The sequence below is a fragment of the Poecilia reticulata genome, linkage group LG1 (assembly GCF_000633615.1).
Source record: "Poecilia reticulata strain Guanapo linkage group LG1, Guppy_female_1.0+MT, whole genome shotgun sequence".
In the NCBI taxonomy this organism is placed as follows: Eukaryota; Metazoa; Chordata; class Actinopteri; order Cyprinodontiformes; family Poeciliidae; genus Poecilia; species Poecilia reticulata.
In genome coordinates, this window is record NC_024331.1 from 15,393,561 (window position 1) to 15,407,844 (window position 14,284).

Here is a 14,284-nt window from a genome sequence, read left to right on the forward strand (position 1 = left end):
AATTAAATACCTTTTTTTTTTTACAAAATAAAAAGGGCAAAGGACACAGGGACACAATAAAAGATAAAAGACATGCAGTGACAAATATAAAAAATAGACATTTGTTTCCTTCTTCTGTACATACATAGATCGACACATATAAATATATAGAAGTAAAAAAGAGTGTATTTTTGAAATACAAAGGTCAAATTGTACAGTTACATTCCATAGTAACAAACAGAGGACATGGCACAATATTCAAGTGAGTTTGCCTTTTCCACAGACACACTATACAATATTGTATACTGTAGAATCAAAAACTTAGTTCACACAACAGTTGGTTTCTCCAAGTCTGTTCACGCTGCAGTAAACATTGCAAATGAAGAAAGGATGCTTTTTTTGTCAGTGGATATTCATTTGGAAACGCTCATTCAAGCAACTTTTGAACAATTGGCTCTTTGAGTTCTTGCTTTCAATGCTTCAGAACTTCAGAGCCATGCCTTACATTTTCTGCTGGTCTTCATCACTGAGGCGAAGAGAAACTCTGGTACCATAAACAAGCTGCTGACGAGCAATCAATAAAACCTGTCGTTATACAGTTTTAGCTTGGCACAATAAACAAGAATGTACCAGAATGTAGTGAAATCCTTCATGGCCTTCTCTGCCCCTCCCCTCCCCCCTCCCCTCTTCAGTTCTGTCTGACATCCTGCAGAAGTTTGTTGATCTCCTGGGCCAGCTCGCTAGTATCAATGCCGGCCTCGTGGCGACTGTCCCTGCGCTTGCTGCTTTGGTGACCCTGATGGAAGACACCCTCAAAGTCATCCTCTTCGTAATTCTCTGGGATTTCCTCCATGGCTGGCAGCCATTTCAGGTGTGGTGGTTGTCCATTGGTGGAGGTGGAGGTTGAGGAGGAAGAGGGAGACGAGGAGGAGGAGGAAACATGGTTGTTCACCACAGATGTGTTCCCTGGATTTAAGTAGTGTGTATTAGCAGCCCATGCGGCTACACCAGGAGGGTAAGCAGGACCTTTACCACCGGGGAGCAAACCTTTTCGACTGTCTTGAGGAACAGCGTTGTTACTATAGTTACCTGCAATGTTGCCACCACGACTGCTTGCCCTCTCTGTGGTTGAGGAGGATGAGGGTGGGCTTGTTTCAGTGCACTCAGCGTAGGAAGGGGGCAGGAGTCGCTGGAATACAGAGTTCATCTCTGTGAGGAGGGATCCAGCCCCTCCCCCAGCTGCATCGCCTCCTCCTCCTCCTCCTCCCCCTCCTCCTCCTCCTCCACTGAGATCTAGCTCTTCATTCCCAGACTCCTTGCCAAATGTGGAGAAACTCTTGCGATTCTCGGAGTCCACCGAAGACTCATCATCATCTAGCTGGGGTGGCTGGGAGGACTCTTCCCCGGGGATGTACATGTTGTTTCGGTAGTCTGCGGACGATGCAGGCGAGGAGACGGGGGGCATCCAGCACTGGTCAGAGTGTCCCAAGATGCGGCATTCATCCGTGCACAGTCTCGTAGCTGAAGTAAAACAATAAATAGAAAAATAAACAAAAACAAGAAAAAAAAATGACAGTGTCAAGCTAAAGTTCAGATTATGTGCTGGGAAAGTTTCATGACTTCCAACATTTTGTGACAGGACTGCAAAGAAATCGGATAAATATATGTATACATGTATTGCTTTGAGCAAACTTTGTCATATTTGAAAAAAAAAAAAAAGTGCCATTTTCTGTCAGTATAATAAAAGCTCAAATATATTTTTTGTTAGGTTATCATATTTTAATTTAAATCTGACTGTTTTTTACTGAAATTTAACATACGTTTATGAATTTTAACAAGTCAAAAATTTATGAATGTAATAGTGTAGCAACTATAATATTTAGACACAATGAAGAAAACCTTAGGAACTATTTTGAATATAATAGTTGCATATCGCCATGTGCCAGAATAAACTCTGATAGCCAAGCAAACTGAAAACTTTAATAGAAAGTATGTATATATATATATTTTTAAAACCACTTTTAAAACATTTTGCAGTAAATGATGTAAGTAGGTTAAGTAAGTTTAAAAAGCTGATGGTTTAACAAAATAACTTAATAGAATAGTAACAACAAAATTATATATTACCACTGATTGTCATTTTAAAATTCACAATTTGTATATTTTACACGTTAGTCAGATGTTTTATAGTTAATTTATTGATTTAATTGTTAAGACATTTGCCCAAATAAAAGCAGCAATGGCTCTATTGTTAAATTTAGGCCTAATGATTGATAATTATTAGACTAAATAATGAGTGTATTTAGAATTTGACCTTGATGTTAATGATGAATATTCAACACATAATTTAGCTATGTAATAATTTACCTGCTTGTGTATTTCTATAGATAACAGATAAATAGGTAAACTCTTGGTAAACAAAAAAAATGACTGAAAATTGTTTATACTGTGAAGATAATTAGATTGAAGAAAAACAGTGGTAACAGCCTTATGTCTATTTTATTTCTTAATTAGAGAAAAGACAGCAGTGGGGGGGGGAGTAACTGCAACACTTCTAAGTCTTTCTCAAAGGGAGAGATAAGGTGATAAAGAATGGTCAAGTCCACCATCTCTTCCCTTATCCATCTCAATAAAGCCTTAGAATAAATTAGCTACTACAGAGGAAAGACAGTGAAATGTGAAGGAGCTTTTGGGCAAGCAAAAGGGAGTAGGAGCGAGGGACCTAGGAAGTGGGAGAGGGAGAGAATAACATCATTCTAAAAGCAATTACTATGAATTCTCCTCAGTTCAGACATGAAAGCGCACCACTGTCACTCACCAATGGAAAAAAGGGGAACAGGAAAAAGAAAAGAGTGAAGGGAGGGGAAAAAAACAGCTCCCTGAGACGCATACCGATGAGTGACAGGCGACTCATCTCCGCTCCGGGGAGGATTTTACAGACACGACTCTATCTTAGGGGCAGATAACACACAGACACAACTGCACACGCACAAACAGCCAGCACGCTCTGCCCTCTCTCAGTGTGATAACGAGCGTGGAAATGAGGGCTGTGTGGAAGAATGGGGAAGTGTACAATGGAGATTGTGTCTGCAACAGGGTGAATTTAGAGGCCGTAACAGCAGGTGTAAAGACAAATAATAAGCTTAGACTTGATACTGTCCATGGTGCTGAAATTTGTCAGAGAGGTATTAGACTGGACGAGCTGGGAGCCGTCTCACAGATGGCTTGCTTAGGTCAGTTTCATATTCTTTCAAATTGGGAGTGAAGAGAAAGAAAAAAAGAGGTAAGTTGTGGAAATGTTAAGTCCCAACATCCCCTTGAGTTTACTCCAAGTGGATTAGAGCTATTTAGAAATCGCAAAATGACAAGTTTTACAGAACAGATTTAAGTAAAGCGTGATAATCCTCTAAAACGAGAGGTGACAGCTGAGATACTGCTGCAGAAGGTGTCGGGGATGTGAGGGAACTGACTGGTGCCAAGTCATGCTGAGAAAGGTGCAAGAAGTGGAGGAAATGGGAAAAAAAAGTGCTGCCGTGTGGCACCAGCTGTTGAGGCAGTTCAGGCGGAAAGGGAATGTAGAAAAGATCTCACCTGGGTGGAGTCGGTGGTGCATTTCGAGGTGCATTAGGTCAGAAAACCCCTCCCCCAGCAGCAGCCTGTCCACGGGGGATTCCCGCCCCATCTCGCAGTCGCTGTCCCCCGCCTCACTGTCCCCACGGCCACTGTCCTTCAGGCTGAACTTGTCCATGTCCTGTAATGCGTACCTAAGAACAGAAACCACAGTGAGATAGTTTGCAAACAGCATAGTGCTGTTTGAAAATCAATGATGCAAGTTTATGTTTCTGTGCACATGGAAAGCTGGATGAATCAGTCTGCCTGCAGAGGAGACTAGATCTATCATATCAGACCTGAAGCTGCTTCTGCAATATGTCAAATCACAAGACAAGGTTTGGCCCATAAATTCTACATTGCAGGTAGATCCTGTCATTAAATCTTTTACAGCAGCCACCAGGGGCATCACTAAATCTATCACTTAGATGTTATAAGGGGATATTATGATGAAAGTTCTGATGGATGTGGACTTTTACAACCACAGCCTGGTTTCAATGAGGAATACATGGAAATTGTTGTCAGACAAATGAGTTGCATTCCTTTAGACTGAATGAAACTGGTGTGATAACAATTCGAATGTGTGAAAAACGCTAACAAATCATAAAAATCATGCAACAGATCCACTGACAAGTGAAATTCAACTACACAATGAGGAACCAGTGGTTTGGAAAGTAAACAAAGGATAATCTTTTCAGGAAAAAAAAAAGGGCGAGGAGGACTGGGGAATTGGGGTAAATTACCTGTAGCTGCGGGAGTATTTGTTGCCACGGAAACTGGGTCTGGGCTGGTACTGGCCCTGATGGAGCATGGACAGAAGCTGTGAGACTTGCTACATCCCCCAAAAAAATGACAAAGCAAAGAAAAAAAAAATAAAGCAAACAAAAAAAAGGGGGAAAGATGAATAAAAAATGGGACATTGAAGATGGGGGAACGGGGGGAGAAAGAGACAAGACAGAAGACAAAATAATGGTTGAGTAAACACAAAATGGATGATGGAGAGGCTACTTAAAATGGGTGAAACAAAATGGATGACATTAAAATGAGAAAAAAAAAATAACGGGGTACTGGAAGTGCGATGAGACTACGTAAATATGGAAGCACATGACTGGGAGTTGAGTCATGGTAATGATGGAGGTAATGGTAACAGGGTGTAAACAAGGTAAAGACAAAGGCATCTATAATCATCATCAGTTTTAATGAGAGTCAGTCTGAACTACAGGGCACTTTTGATTAAGTCACTGTCACATTTGGAGATGACTTAATTTGCTCAGAGACAGCTGTATGTGGAGGAGGAGAAAGGCTGTTGTGTGTGTGCAAGAGGGAGAGCTAGAGTGAGAGAGAGGGAGAGAAAGAGAGAGAGAGGGAGAGAAAGAGAGAGGGAGGGTGTGGGTGAAAAACAGAATTTTTAGGACTAATGAATCGCATTAGAAATAATTTAGAGGAATTTGAGGTATGTGTGTTTGCTCATGCTTACCTCCACTGGTGGAGTTGCGTGTGCCATTTCCAGGGCAAAGCTCTCCGGGATGTGATTGGACGAGATGGTCACCAGGCTATTAAGAGATTGGCGGCTGTGATGGTTCTGTGGAACCCCCATCTGGGCCCGGTCCATTGGAGGCGTGGTTGATGGCGAGCGGTGGTGGGCCCTGATGGGGAGGGTGCCGTTCACTGTGGGCACCAGGGTGATGTCACCTTTGTGAATTTGGCGTGAAGGTTTCTTTGGGTGGTGCTGGTGGGTGGACTCGGCCACCCGGCAGTTGTAAGAGTGTCTCGCCTCTTTCTTTTCCCTGTTACAGCGGGTGACAAAGGCCACCATGATGACCAGGAGCTTGGCAACGACTACTCCCAATATGATGATGATCATTTTGGATATATTGATTGAAGACCCCCCCTGGTCCATTGGCTGTATGTGGTTTTTCATGTTCTCATAGAGGTTGATTTTTAGAACTGCCTTAGCACTAAGGCTCTCAGTTCCCTGATCTCTGACCACCACAGTAAGCTCAGCATGCTCATGTGGGAAGTTCTCTAGACTGGTGTTGGCTTGGATCTTGCATGTTCTTGGCTCAATAACAAAGTACCCTTCTTCATTGCCACTTACTATAGAGCAGATGAGCTCAGCGTTGACTCCTGTGTCACGATCGGTCGCCCTGACCACCGTCACTAAACGTCCAGCCTCTGTGAACTTTGAAGCACGAACATCTGCTGAAAAATTCCACAACTGTGGAACCACAATGACTGGGGGGTTATCATTTTCATCCAGAATGCTCAGAACAACTGTAGTGTTGCTGGTAAGAGGAGGTTTACCTGCGTCTTTGGCTTGCACAATGAAGGATATATTATTCACCTCCTCCCGGTCAAATGTGCGCAGAGCATAGATGGCACCATTAGAAGGGTCTATAGTGACGTAGGTGGAAATGGAACTTCCATGAATTAAGTTTTCCAAGATGGAGTAGCTCACCTGTCCATTGGCATCCAAGTCAGGATCGGTGGCTGTGATAGATGTCAGGTACGCTCCGGGGGCATTGTTTTCCGATTTGAAAATCTCATATCGTCCCTTCTCAAAGCGTGGCGGGTTGTCATTTTCATCTGTAACATGCACTGTGAAGTGTTTGACTGTGGAGAGACTCGGGGTCCCCCTGTCCTCAGCCACAACAGTCAGGCTGAACTCTGACCTCTTTTCTCTGTCCAGGGACACATTGGTCAAGATCATATAGTTGTTCTCATAGGTTTTCTGCAGTTTGAAATAACCTTGACCATGAAGTTTACACTCAACTTCTCCATTCGACCCAGAGTCCAAGTCTTCCACTCTTACCAAAGCAACAAACGTGTCCAGTGGAGATGCCTCAGATACATAAGCTGCATCTCCATTCCCCTGAGAGGGGAAGTTAATACTGATGTCTGGTTTGTTATCGTTCACATCTACCACTTTGACCAAGATCTTGCAGTGAGCAGGCATGGAGTTTGGACCCATGTCTTGAGCTTGCACGTCAATGTCATAAGAATTTGCTGTCTCATAGTCAACACGCTTGATGAGGGTCAGGTGACCGCTGTCGGTGTTGATTTTGAACGTCTCTATAATTTTAGGAGACACGTGATTGCTAAATGAGTATGCGATTTTAGCATTTGTGCCGTCATCCGCGTCCGTGGCGTTCAGATCAATAAGCAGAGTGCCAACAGGTGAGTTTTCAGGCAGATTTATAACATAGGAGGACTTCTCAAAAACCGGACTGTTGTCATTAGAGTCAGCGATGCTGATTCTGAGAAGGGTCGATCCTGTTCTTGGGGGAACGCCCCTGTCAGAGGCTGTGTACTGAAGTTCGTAGCTGGAGCGCACCTCCCGGTCCAGCTCTCTAAGTACCACCAGCTCGGCGTACTTAACTCCGTCGCTCCTAGACTGCACGTCTATCTTGAAGTTGTTATTTGGCTCTAGTGCGTAAGTGTATAAGGAATTCTCACCGACATCGGGGTCTGTGGCGCTGTCCAGGGGGATGCGCGCTCCGATGGCCGCGCTTTCTGAGATCTCGATGGGGATGAGGGCTCGGGCGAAATGCGGCGCGTTGTCGTTAATGTCCAGCACTTCCACTTCGACGTGAAACAGCTGGAGGTGCTCGGTGGGGAGAGTCAGGACGTCGAACTGGATGGAACAGTTAAGATTCTTCTCGCAGAGTTTCTCGCGGTCGATTTTGGTCCTGATGCTGATCTCTCCGTCCTGCTCACGCACAGTAAGGAAAGAGGAGCTCCCCCGCTGCATCGCTCGGAAGCGCAAAGACACCGAGCTGGGAAGTTTTGCCAAAACATCCGCGACGTCGTCTCTCAAGCGGGCGATTACAGTGCCGACCTTCTGCTCCTCGAAGATCTGATATTTCAGCGTCTTGCCCGTAACGTGCTGCGCCGCCAGCACTAAAACCGTGGCAACTCTCAGCATTCTTGTTAGAAAAAGTCCCGTCATTTTCCTACTTGCTTGTCCTGCTGGGAAAATAGTTACAAAAAAAAAAAAAAAAAAAAAAAANTTTTTTTTTTTGCATCCATCTTTCAGCTAAAAACTTAAAGTATCTTTTTAATGCTGATGTTGGCCTCGTATGTTGGAGTTTACACTTCTTTACTGTTAGGTCTCGGAGAGTGGAAATAAACGGGGTCCTTTCTGTATGTTGTCTTATCCTCCACAGCCCACTCTCCCCAGGGCTGTGTCTTCTCACCTCTTTTATTTATCATGTACAGGGAATTATTGTCGCAGTCAGCATCTTCAGCAACATATTTTAAAGTTTGCTGACGATGCAGTTATTGTGTCCCTTCTTAGTAGTGATGACCCCGATCATGGGGCAGTGATCAGGGAGTCCACTGACTGGTGTGAGACCTTTTTTTCTATAGGTAAAAGTCACAAAGAGTGGAGCGATGGTCAAAGATTTCAGGAGGAGCTGCACTAATCAACTACCTGGTGTAATTTCTGACAAAAAAGTAAAAGTCACAAATCAATACAAGCACCTGAAAACAGTGATTGGTGATAGCCTGACCTTCGAACTCAACATGGACTCTTGTCACAGGGTGTTTTTAGGTTGATTATTTAATGTGAATTAAACTTTTATGCAAACGTTTCCTGTTTTATTGAGTCTGTTCTTACTCTTAGTATTGTTTGAACCATTAGCTGGTAGAAGCAGGGATATACTTTTAGTGCATATGTTCTAAAATTGTTAGAATAAATTTCAAGGACCTTACTTATCTCTACAAGATCCTCCTTTCCCCTCTCCACCCAGGTCAGATTCAACAGCGGAACGTAATGGATGGCATGCTTGGAGGGATTTTTCTAGAACTCTATTTCATTTTAATTTCACTGATTCTGCATAATTGATCACATTCTTACAGTCTTTGAATCTTTTGGAAAGTTCTGAATATTTTGTTGCAATGATTGCATTAGCTTTAACATGTGATAAATGAACTTCGGATCACTTTGATTTGTACTCTGTCATCCCTCTTGAATCGCTCCATCTCAGAAAACACTGGCATGTTCCACCAACCTGATCATTGCCCAGCTCACCACTCATTATCAATCCCTCTGAAAACATTAAGATGGACATGAATGCAATGGCAGCAATGTTACCTGTAAGAGTTTAATAATAATCTGACATTTTACAATTATTTATTGATGATGTAGTTATTGTTAATAATTAATCATTTCTTGTTTTACCTTGAAATAAATATTCTAATCTCAATTTGATAGCATGATTACAAATGCTAAGTTAATTGCTGATATAAAACAAATGCAAACTAATAATCATACAGTAAATAGTATTTTTGTGAAGGTTACAGTGTTTAAATACTATTAATCAAATGACTTGAGTGAGTTCTTATTATTTTGGACGACATTTATGAAGATGACACATCTTGTTACCTTGGTTATCCGGTGTGTGCAACACACTTCAGAAGTTTAATGAAGCCAGTTTTATGTGTTTTAACTGAAAAAAAAACATGAAATAATTACTCATCATCATAATCAGATTTTCCCCATCGCACTCGTTGTCTAAGGATCTGTAAGTTGAGTTAAATTAACCGTTTCAACGTCGCAGCACAAGAGCTAAGAATGTTTTCCAGTTGATATAACTTGGTAACTGAAACTGACATCAGATAAAGATTTGTGAACACAGCAACAACTAAAAACCTTTTATCTGAAGAATTGATCTCTTCTCTTCCACTCTGTTCATGTGTAGAGCCTTCACGCTGCCCGGGAACGTTGGATGAGTTTGATACTCAGAAATTACCATGAAATGTATAAAATTATTATTAGCCCTGTCATTGCCTTTCTATGCAATTCCACTCAATTCTCATTTCCCTTCATTGCTCCATCAGCTCGATACTTCTCTCTCTGCAGCGGAGCGTGGTTGTTTACAGCGCAGGCAATTTCCAGTGAACGTCATAGTGTCGAACTTACATATGTCACGGCCAAATGTTAGTGATTGGGTAAAATTAAAAACTTCCACAGAGTCCACACCGGCAGGAAAAAAAAAAAAAAAAAGTTTCTCTTATGGTTTTATGTAAAAATATGGTCAACTTCACCAGAAAATGGAAATCGATCCCAAAACATTCCTCCGTGTCCAGCAATTTAGAGAGATTTTGAAAAGAAAAAGGGTCAATAATCTCTATCTCAGTATATTCCGATATTGAGAAATGTCTTAGAAGATTATGCACTAAGTCCCTATTGGCACAAGTGGATGGGCCACAGTAAAATATAAACACCAGAGGTTTCAATACACACTTTTTCCGTGTTGTAACAGCTTTTTTGCAAATGTTTTTTGACTTTTTCTCAGCAGAGGAACGCTTTTTCTGTGACTGTAGCACTCCAACTCAACAGCCACCGTACTAACAAGTAAATATCTAACCAACTAATTGACTTAATCCCTAGGACAAGTGTTTTTACGGTCATAAATATTTAAATTCAGAGTTGAATTCTCTTTCTGAAAACACAAGATGCTTTTGTTTTGCAAACTCTTGAGATTCTTGGAAATGTTTCAAGCAATTTTGCTGCTCTTGCCGATGTGCAGACATTTAAATCTGTCTACCTAATAGGATGTAACGAGTTGTCAGTTCTGTCTGATATCAGGCGATGCAGGAACCCATTTTGATCAGGAATGCACTGTGTGTGACGCAACTGCTTGGGTCTTCTGAGGGGTTCTAAGTCTTTGATCTTCACACAGCCACGGCTATGTGACCCAATCAGGCCTCAATTTATCAAAAGCCATCTGGATACTGTTTCACCTTCCACCGAGATGTGCCTGATGTCTCTGTTAATCTGCTGTCCCCATATATCTGTGACTCAAGCCACTTCTCAGCTTGTACATTCCTTCATCTTATTCTGAGGATTTTAGTCTTCTCAAAGCTTTTTCCACGTGGCATCTAATTGCAAAAAAAAATAAATAAATTAACAATTAGTTGAGGCTAACCTTTGCTCAGGAAACATTCCTTGACTTTAGCCCTTATTTAACTTGTCTGCAGTGTGCTGATGGGAAGTTTGGCTCTTTCAGTTCCCAGACGACTCTTAATTTGTTATTTTCTGTAACTTCTTATTTTTAGTGAAACTTGGCATTAATATATATTCTATATGTTAATAAATCCCTTTGCATTTAGTTTTTATGAGGATCCTTTGTCAAGTCTGGGTGAGATCAATCCTAGTTTCTATGTATTGTATAATTACAAATCACATAATTAAGCCGGGAAAGTATTGGCCCTCTGAGTGATTAAGGGCCAAGGAAAGAAGCATACACTAATGTCTGCTTTTCTCTTTCAGAATTGACAGCAGCCGTGGAGATGAGAGTTTTGTTTTGTGCTTTATTATTTGTAGGATCAGACATGCTAATAGATAAACATTAAGTACGCAATTATTTTGATGTATCTGTAGTAAACTTATTGGTATGCGACGATTGGAAATGTCTGCAACTTGTAAGATAAGGGAGTGTGATGGTCAGTGCTGTACTATAAGCTCAACCCCTCATGGTTAAATATAAACAATGAGTGGATGCATGAAATGACCTCCCCAAAAATGTCAAAAAAGGTTTTGTTGAAACACTTGTGTTTACAAGTTATAGTTTCTCCTGCAGGGACGTATTTAATTAAAAAGAACCAAACAGAGCATCGTGTGTGGCAGTAGTTGGAGTGAGCACCCAGAGGTCACAGACCTCAACACGACTGGCCCAAGGTTGACAAAAAAATAAACCTTCAGTATATTCCAAAGTGCATCATGAAGAATCTTTAAACATCGATTTGTGTTAACCCTCAAATGTGAATGTTGTTTTTCATTTGTTTAAAGTTTTATTCAATTGAACATTTTACTTCAAAAGTAGTAACGTGAAAGCAGTATAGATATAGCACAGTAGTAGATTGTTGACAATATTTTTCTCTCTAGTTTAAGGAAAGCCTTTTGAAAAAAGATATGGAATCCAATTTTCTTTATAGGCTGTCTAACATGATATAGCTCTTGCATTACTCCAATAACACTTGGAAGGAATGGTGACTCGAGTTTGAGACTCAAGTTGCACTTAAGAAGGTGCCACTGGTATCACTGAGGCTGACAATCAGGTACCAAAGGACTGACAGACATTTGCATACCCTGTGTAAAAAGGACCCACATCTTTTCCCCTTTACTGTCTGACAACATATCAGATTAAACCTGTTTCAGTAAGGATTACTGAATTATCTCTATTTGGTAATTCACTGCTGATAAAAAATTAAAAAAAATCAAACTTATTTGTGGTTGGAAAATTGGAAGAAGAAATATAACCTGTTGAAAATTTAGAGAACATGCCAACTTCACACACAGAAGTTGGCATGAAGATTAAAGACATTATTTGAGATGGGAGTATTCACCCGTCATCCCTACCTTCTTGGAATTTTTTTCAAAGAATTGCAAAGAAAGAAAGACCCAAGATCATTCAAAGCCATTATATATACAACATTTTGGAACTAAAACTTCCTACTGGAGTTTGTAGTCTGACTTTTCGTTAAACAGATCTATTCATTATTCATCCCCAATGCTCAAATTCAAACTTTGTTCACTTTAATTATATCAAAAAGGGCTTCCAAATTAACAATAGAAATGGAACGTGACACATTTCTACTCTTGTAAATAATTTAGTGGTCACAAACTGGCATGTTTGACATGTGCAGTATCTGGCATTAAGTCACAGATACTGAGGCTGTTATTGTTCCAAAACTCAAAAACATGTCCAGAATAGCTCTGCTTCTTTACTTAAGGGACCCATCACGTCATGCTGTAGATCATACTTTCATTTAAACCACACAGAGTCCAACTGGGCTGAGAAAAAAAAATAAAAATTTACTGGTTTGAGTCTCTGTTACTGATTTCTTGGTTCGAATAAACCAGGTCAAGTGGGCTCAGTGTTCCTGTTGACCAGTGTGTAACTGGCATCTGGCATAACCTCACTGCTGAACACACAAACACACACACATTTTTATTATTTTTTTTACTGTTACACTGTTTGATTAATTCTTCTGAAATAAATCTGAAGTATAAAGTATAAAAATAAGTGTATGCTCTTTCCCACCTGAAAACAAACACACACCCAGACTCACACTCACACCCACACAGAGTAAAGCAAGATGAATTACTGAAAGGATGGAATCTGACTTAACCCATAGTGGAAGTAGGTCACATGGGGGAGACAGGTCATCAGGGAAATAACTCTGCAGTTCCACTTCTTTTGTCTCCGCCAGGAACCCTGAATATTCTTCTCGTTGTCATTGTGCAACTGCTCCATGAAAAATATGTTTATGTATTGGGATCAGAAGCAAAAGTCAAATCCTAGAGACGAGGAAAGCCGACATGCGTTCGCTGTCTTCTCTGGTTCGGCTTTAGCCACAGAGGAAATTTAATGAAAACTGTGTGGTAAGAGAATAACCTACCAAGCTGCTTCTTCTGTTGAATGTTAAAACACTCTAATCGAGGAAAGGCTTCAAAAAAAAAAAAAAAAAAAAAAGACCAGTGCCACCTTTAACTTAAGAAATGCTCTGGCCGCTCAATCAGCCACTGCATTGCTTTTTTTCTGCAAAAACACGCAGTAGTTAAATAAAGACTGTTTTCATTTTTTTTTTTTTTTGCCAAGTCCCATAAACTCATCGGATTCTCCTCACAACCATCCTTTCTTATCAGAGTTTTTGTTGCGTGTATCCAGTCAGTGTACCACTGGAAATTTGCGCGTCTCTCTCCCTCTGCTCCTTGAGTCTGTGCGCCGTGCGCTCTCTTCCGCTCCCTCTCTCCGTTTGAGCTTGCCTCCGCGCAGACTTTACCCAAAAGAAAGAGGAAAGAACGAAAGATCCCGCCTCAATTTTTTCTTGCCGCACTTCTGCTCCCCCTTCTTTTTTTATGACATACCCCTGTAAAGACAAACGATTTTTTTTTTAATCAAAAGCTGGCTGGTGGCTACTTGATATCCAAAGAAGGAGAGAAAGGAGGCGCAAGAAAGGAGGGAAAAGTGGGTGGAAACCCCGCCTTGGATAGGTTAATTCTTGCAACTTTTACGATGAACGATTATGGATCGGGAGATAAATCCAATAAAGAAAGAAAGATATCCAAGAATCCTCCTTTTGAGTTATTTTTATCACTACAAATCCTTTACATGATTCTCTCATCCTTTCCAAAAATGATGGAGACGCAGTTATTTTAAATCCTCATCAGACACACCTCTTATATGCGTTATTGCACGCCGCATTCAAGTCTTAATACACCTGTTAAAACATAATATTTCAGCAGGAACAAGCTGCTGTGCGCCCACTCCTACACAATGACTTAAGCACTTGCTGTCTCGACATTAAAGCACCTTCTCCGTTTTTTTTTCTTTTTCTTCCTGCTCTTTGAAGTGAGTGGCTGACTACCTCCCTTTTTCATGCACAGGAACTTTGTAGTGGACACACTGACTGAAGTATCTTTCACTTGTGCCTAATCTGTGCTTGTCTGTGTGGGTGAGAGTGTATAAACTGGGTAAGCCGTGTGGCGAATCGCGCTGAAAAGGGAGCCGGGCTCTAATGAATGCCTTTTAAGAGTTGGTCACGCCGAGAAACAGCTCCGTCCCCCTCCCGTGTGCAAATCTGTCCAGCATCACTTCAAACTCCCTGCAGGACCAGGGCATTTTTGATAACGAGCGCAGCATCCGCAACTCACCAGTTCAAGCATGCAGTTTTCAGTTGGCCAGGG

At 41.3% G+C, this 14,284-nt stretch overlaps 1 protein-coding gene across 1 annotated transcript; it reads right to left on the reverse strand.

Moving 5' to 3' along the window:
* Positions 1-145: 145 nt before the first annotated feature.
* Positions 146-13,525, reverse strand: LOC103464137 (protocadherin-18-like). The gene is made up of 5 exons (XM_008408017.2): positions 13,059-13,525; positions 5,066-7,573; positions 4,332-4,387; positions 3,571-3,743; positions 146-1,500 (listed from the first exon to the last, which is right to left on the reverse strand). The coding sequence occupies exons 2-5, from the start codon at positions 7,535-7,537 to the stop codon at positions 668-670; spliced, it is 3,534 nt and encodes a 1,177-aa protein (XP_008406239.1). The 5' UTR covers positions 7,538-7,573; positions 13,059-13,525; the 3' UTR covers positions 146-667.
* Positions 13,526-14,284: the final 759 nt, after the last annotated feature.

What these genes read in the sequence shown, in the direction of transcription:
- LOC103464137 (XM_008408017.2), bottom strand. Translation starts at nt 7,537, where the DNA reads ATGACGGGACTTTTTCTAACAAGAATGCTGAGAGTTGCCACGGTTTTA. An exon ending in AAATACTCCCGCAGCTACAG is followed by an intron (nt 3,744 to 4,331) that starts GTAATTTACCCC and finishes TTCTGTTCTTAG; the next exon opens with GTACGCATTACAGGACATGG. An exon ending in GCACCACCGACTCCACCCAG is followed by an intron (nt 1,501 to 3,570) that starts GTGAGATCTTTT and finishes GTTTTACTTCAG; the next exon opens with CTACGAGACTGTGCACGGAT.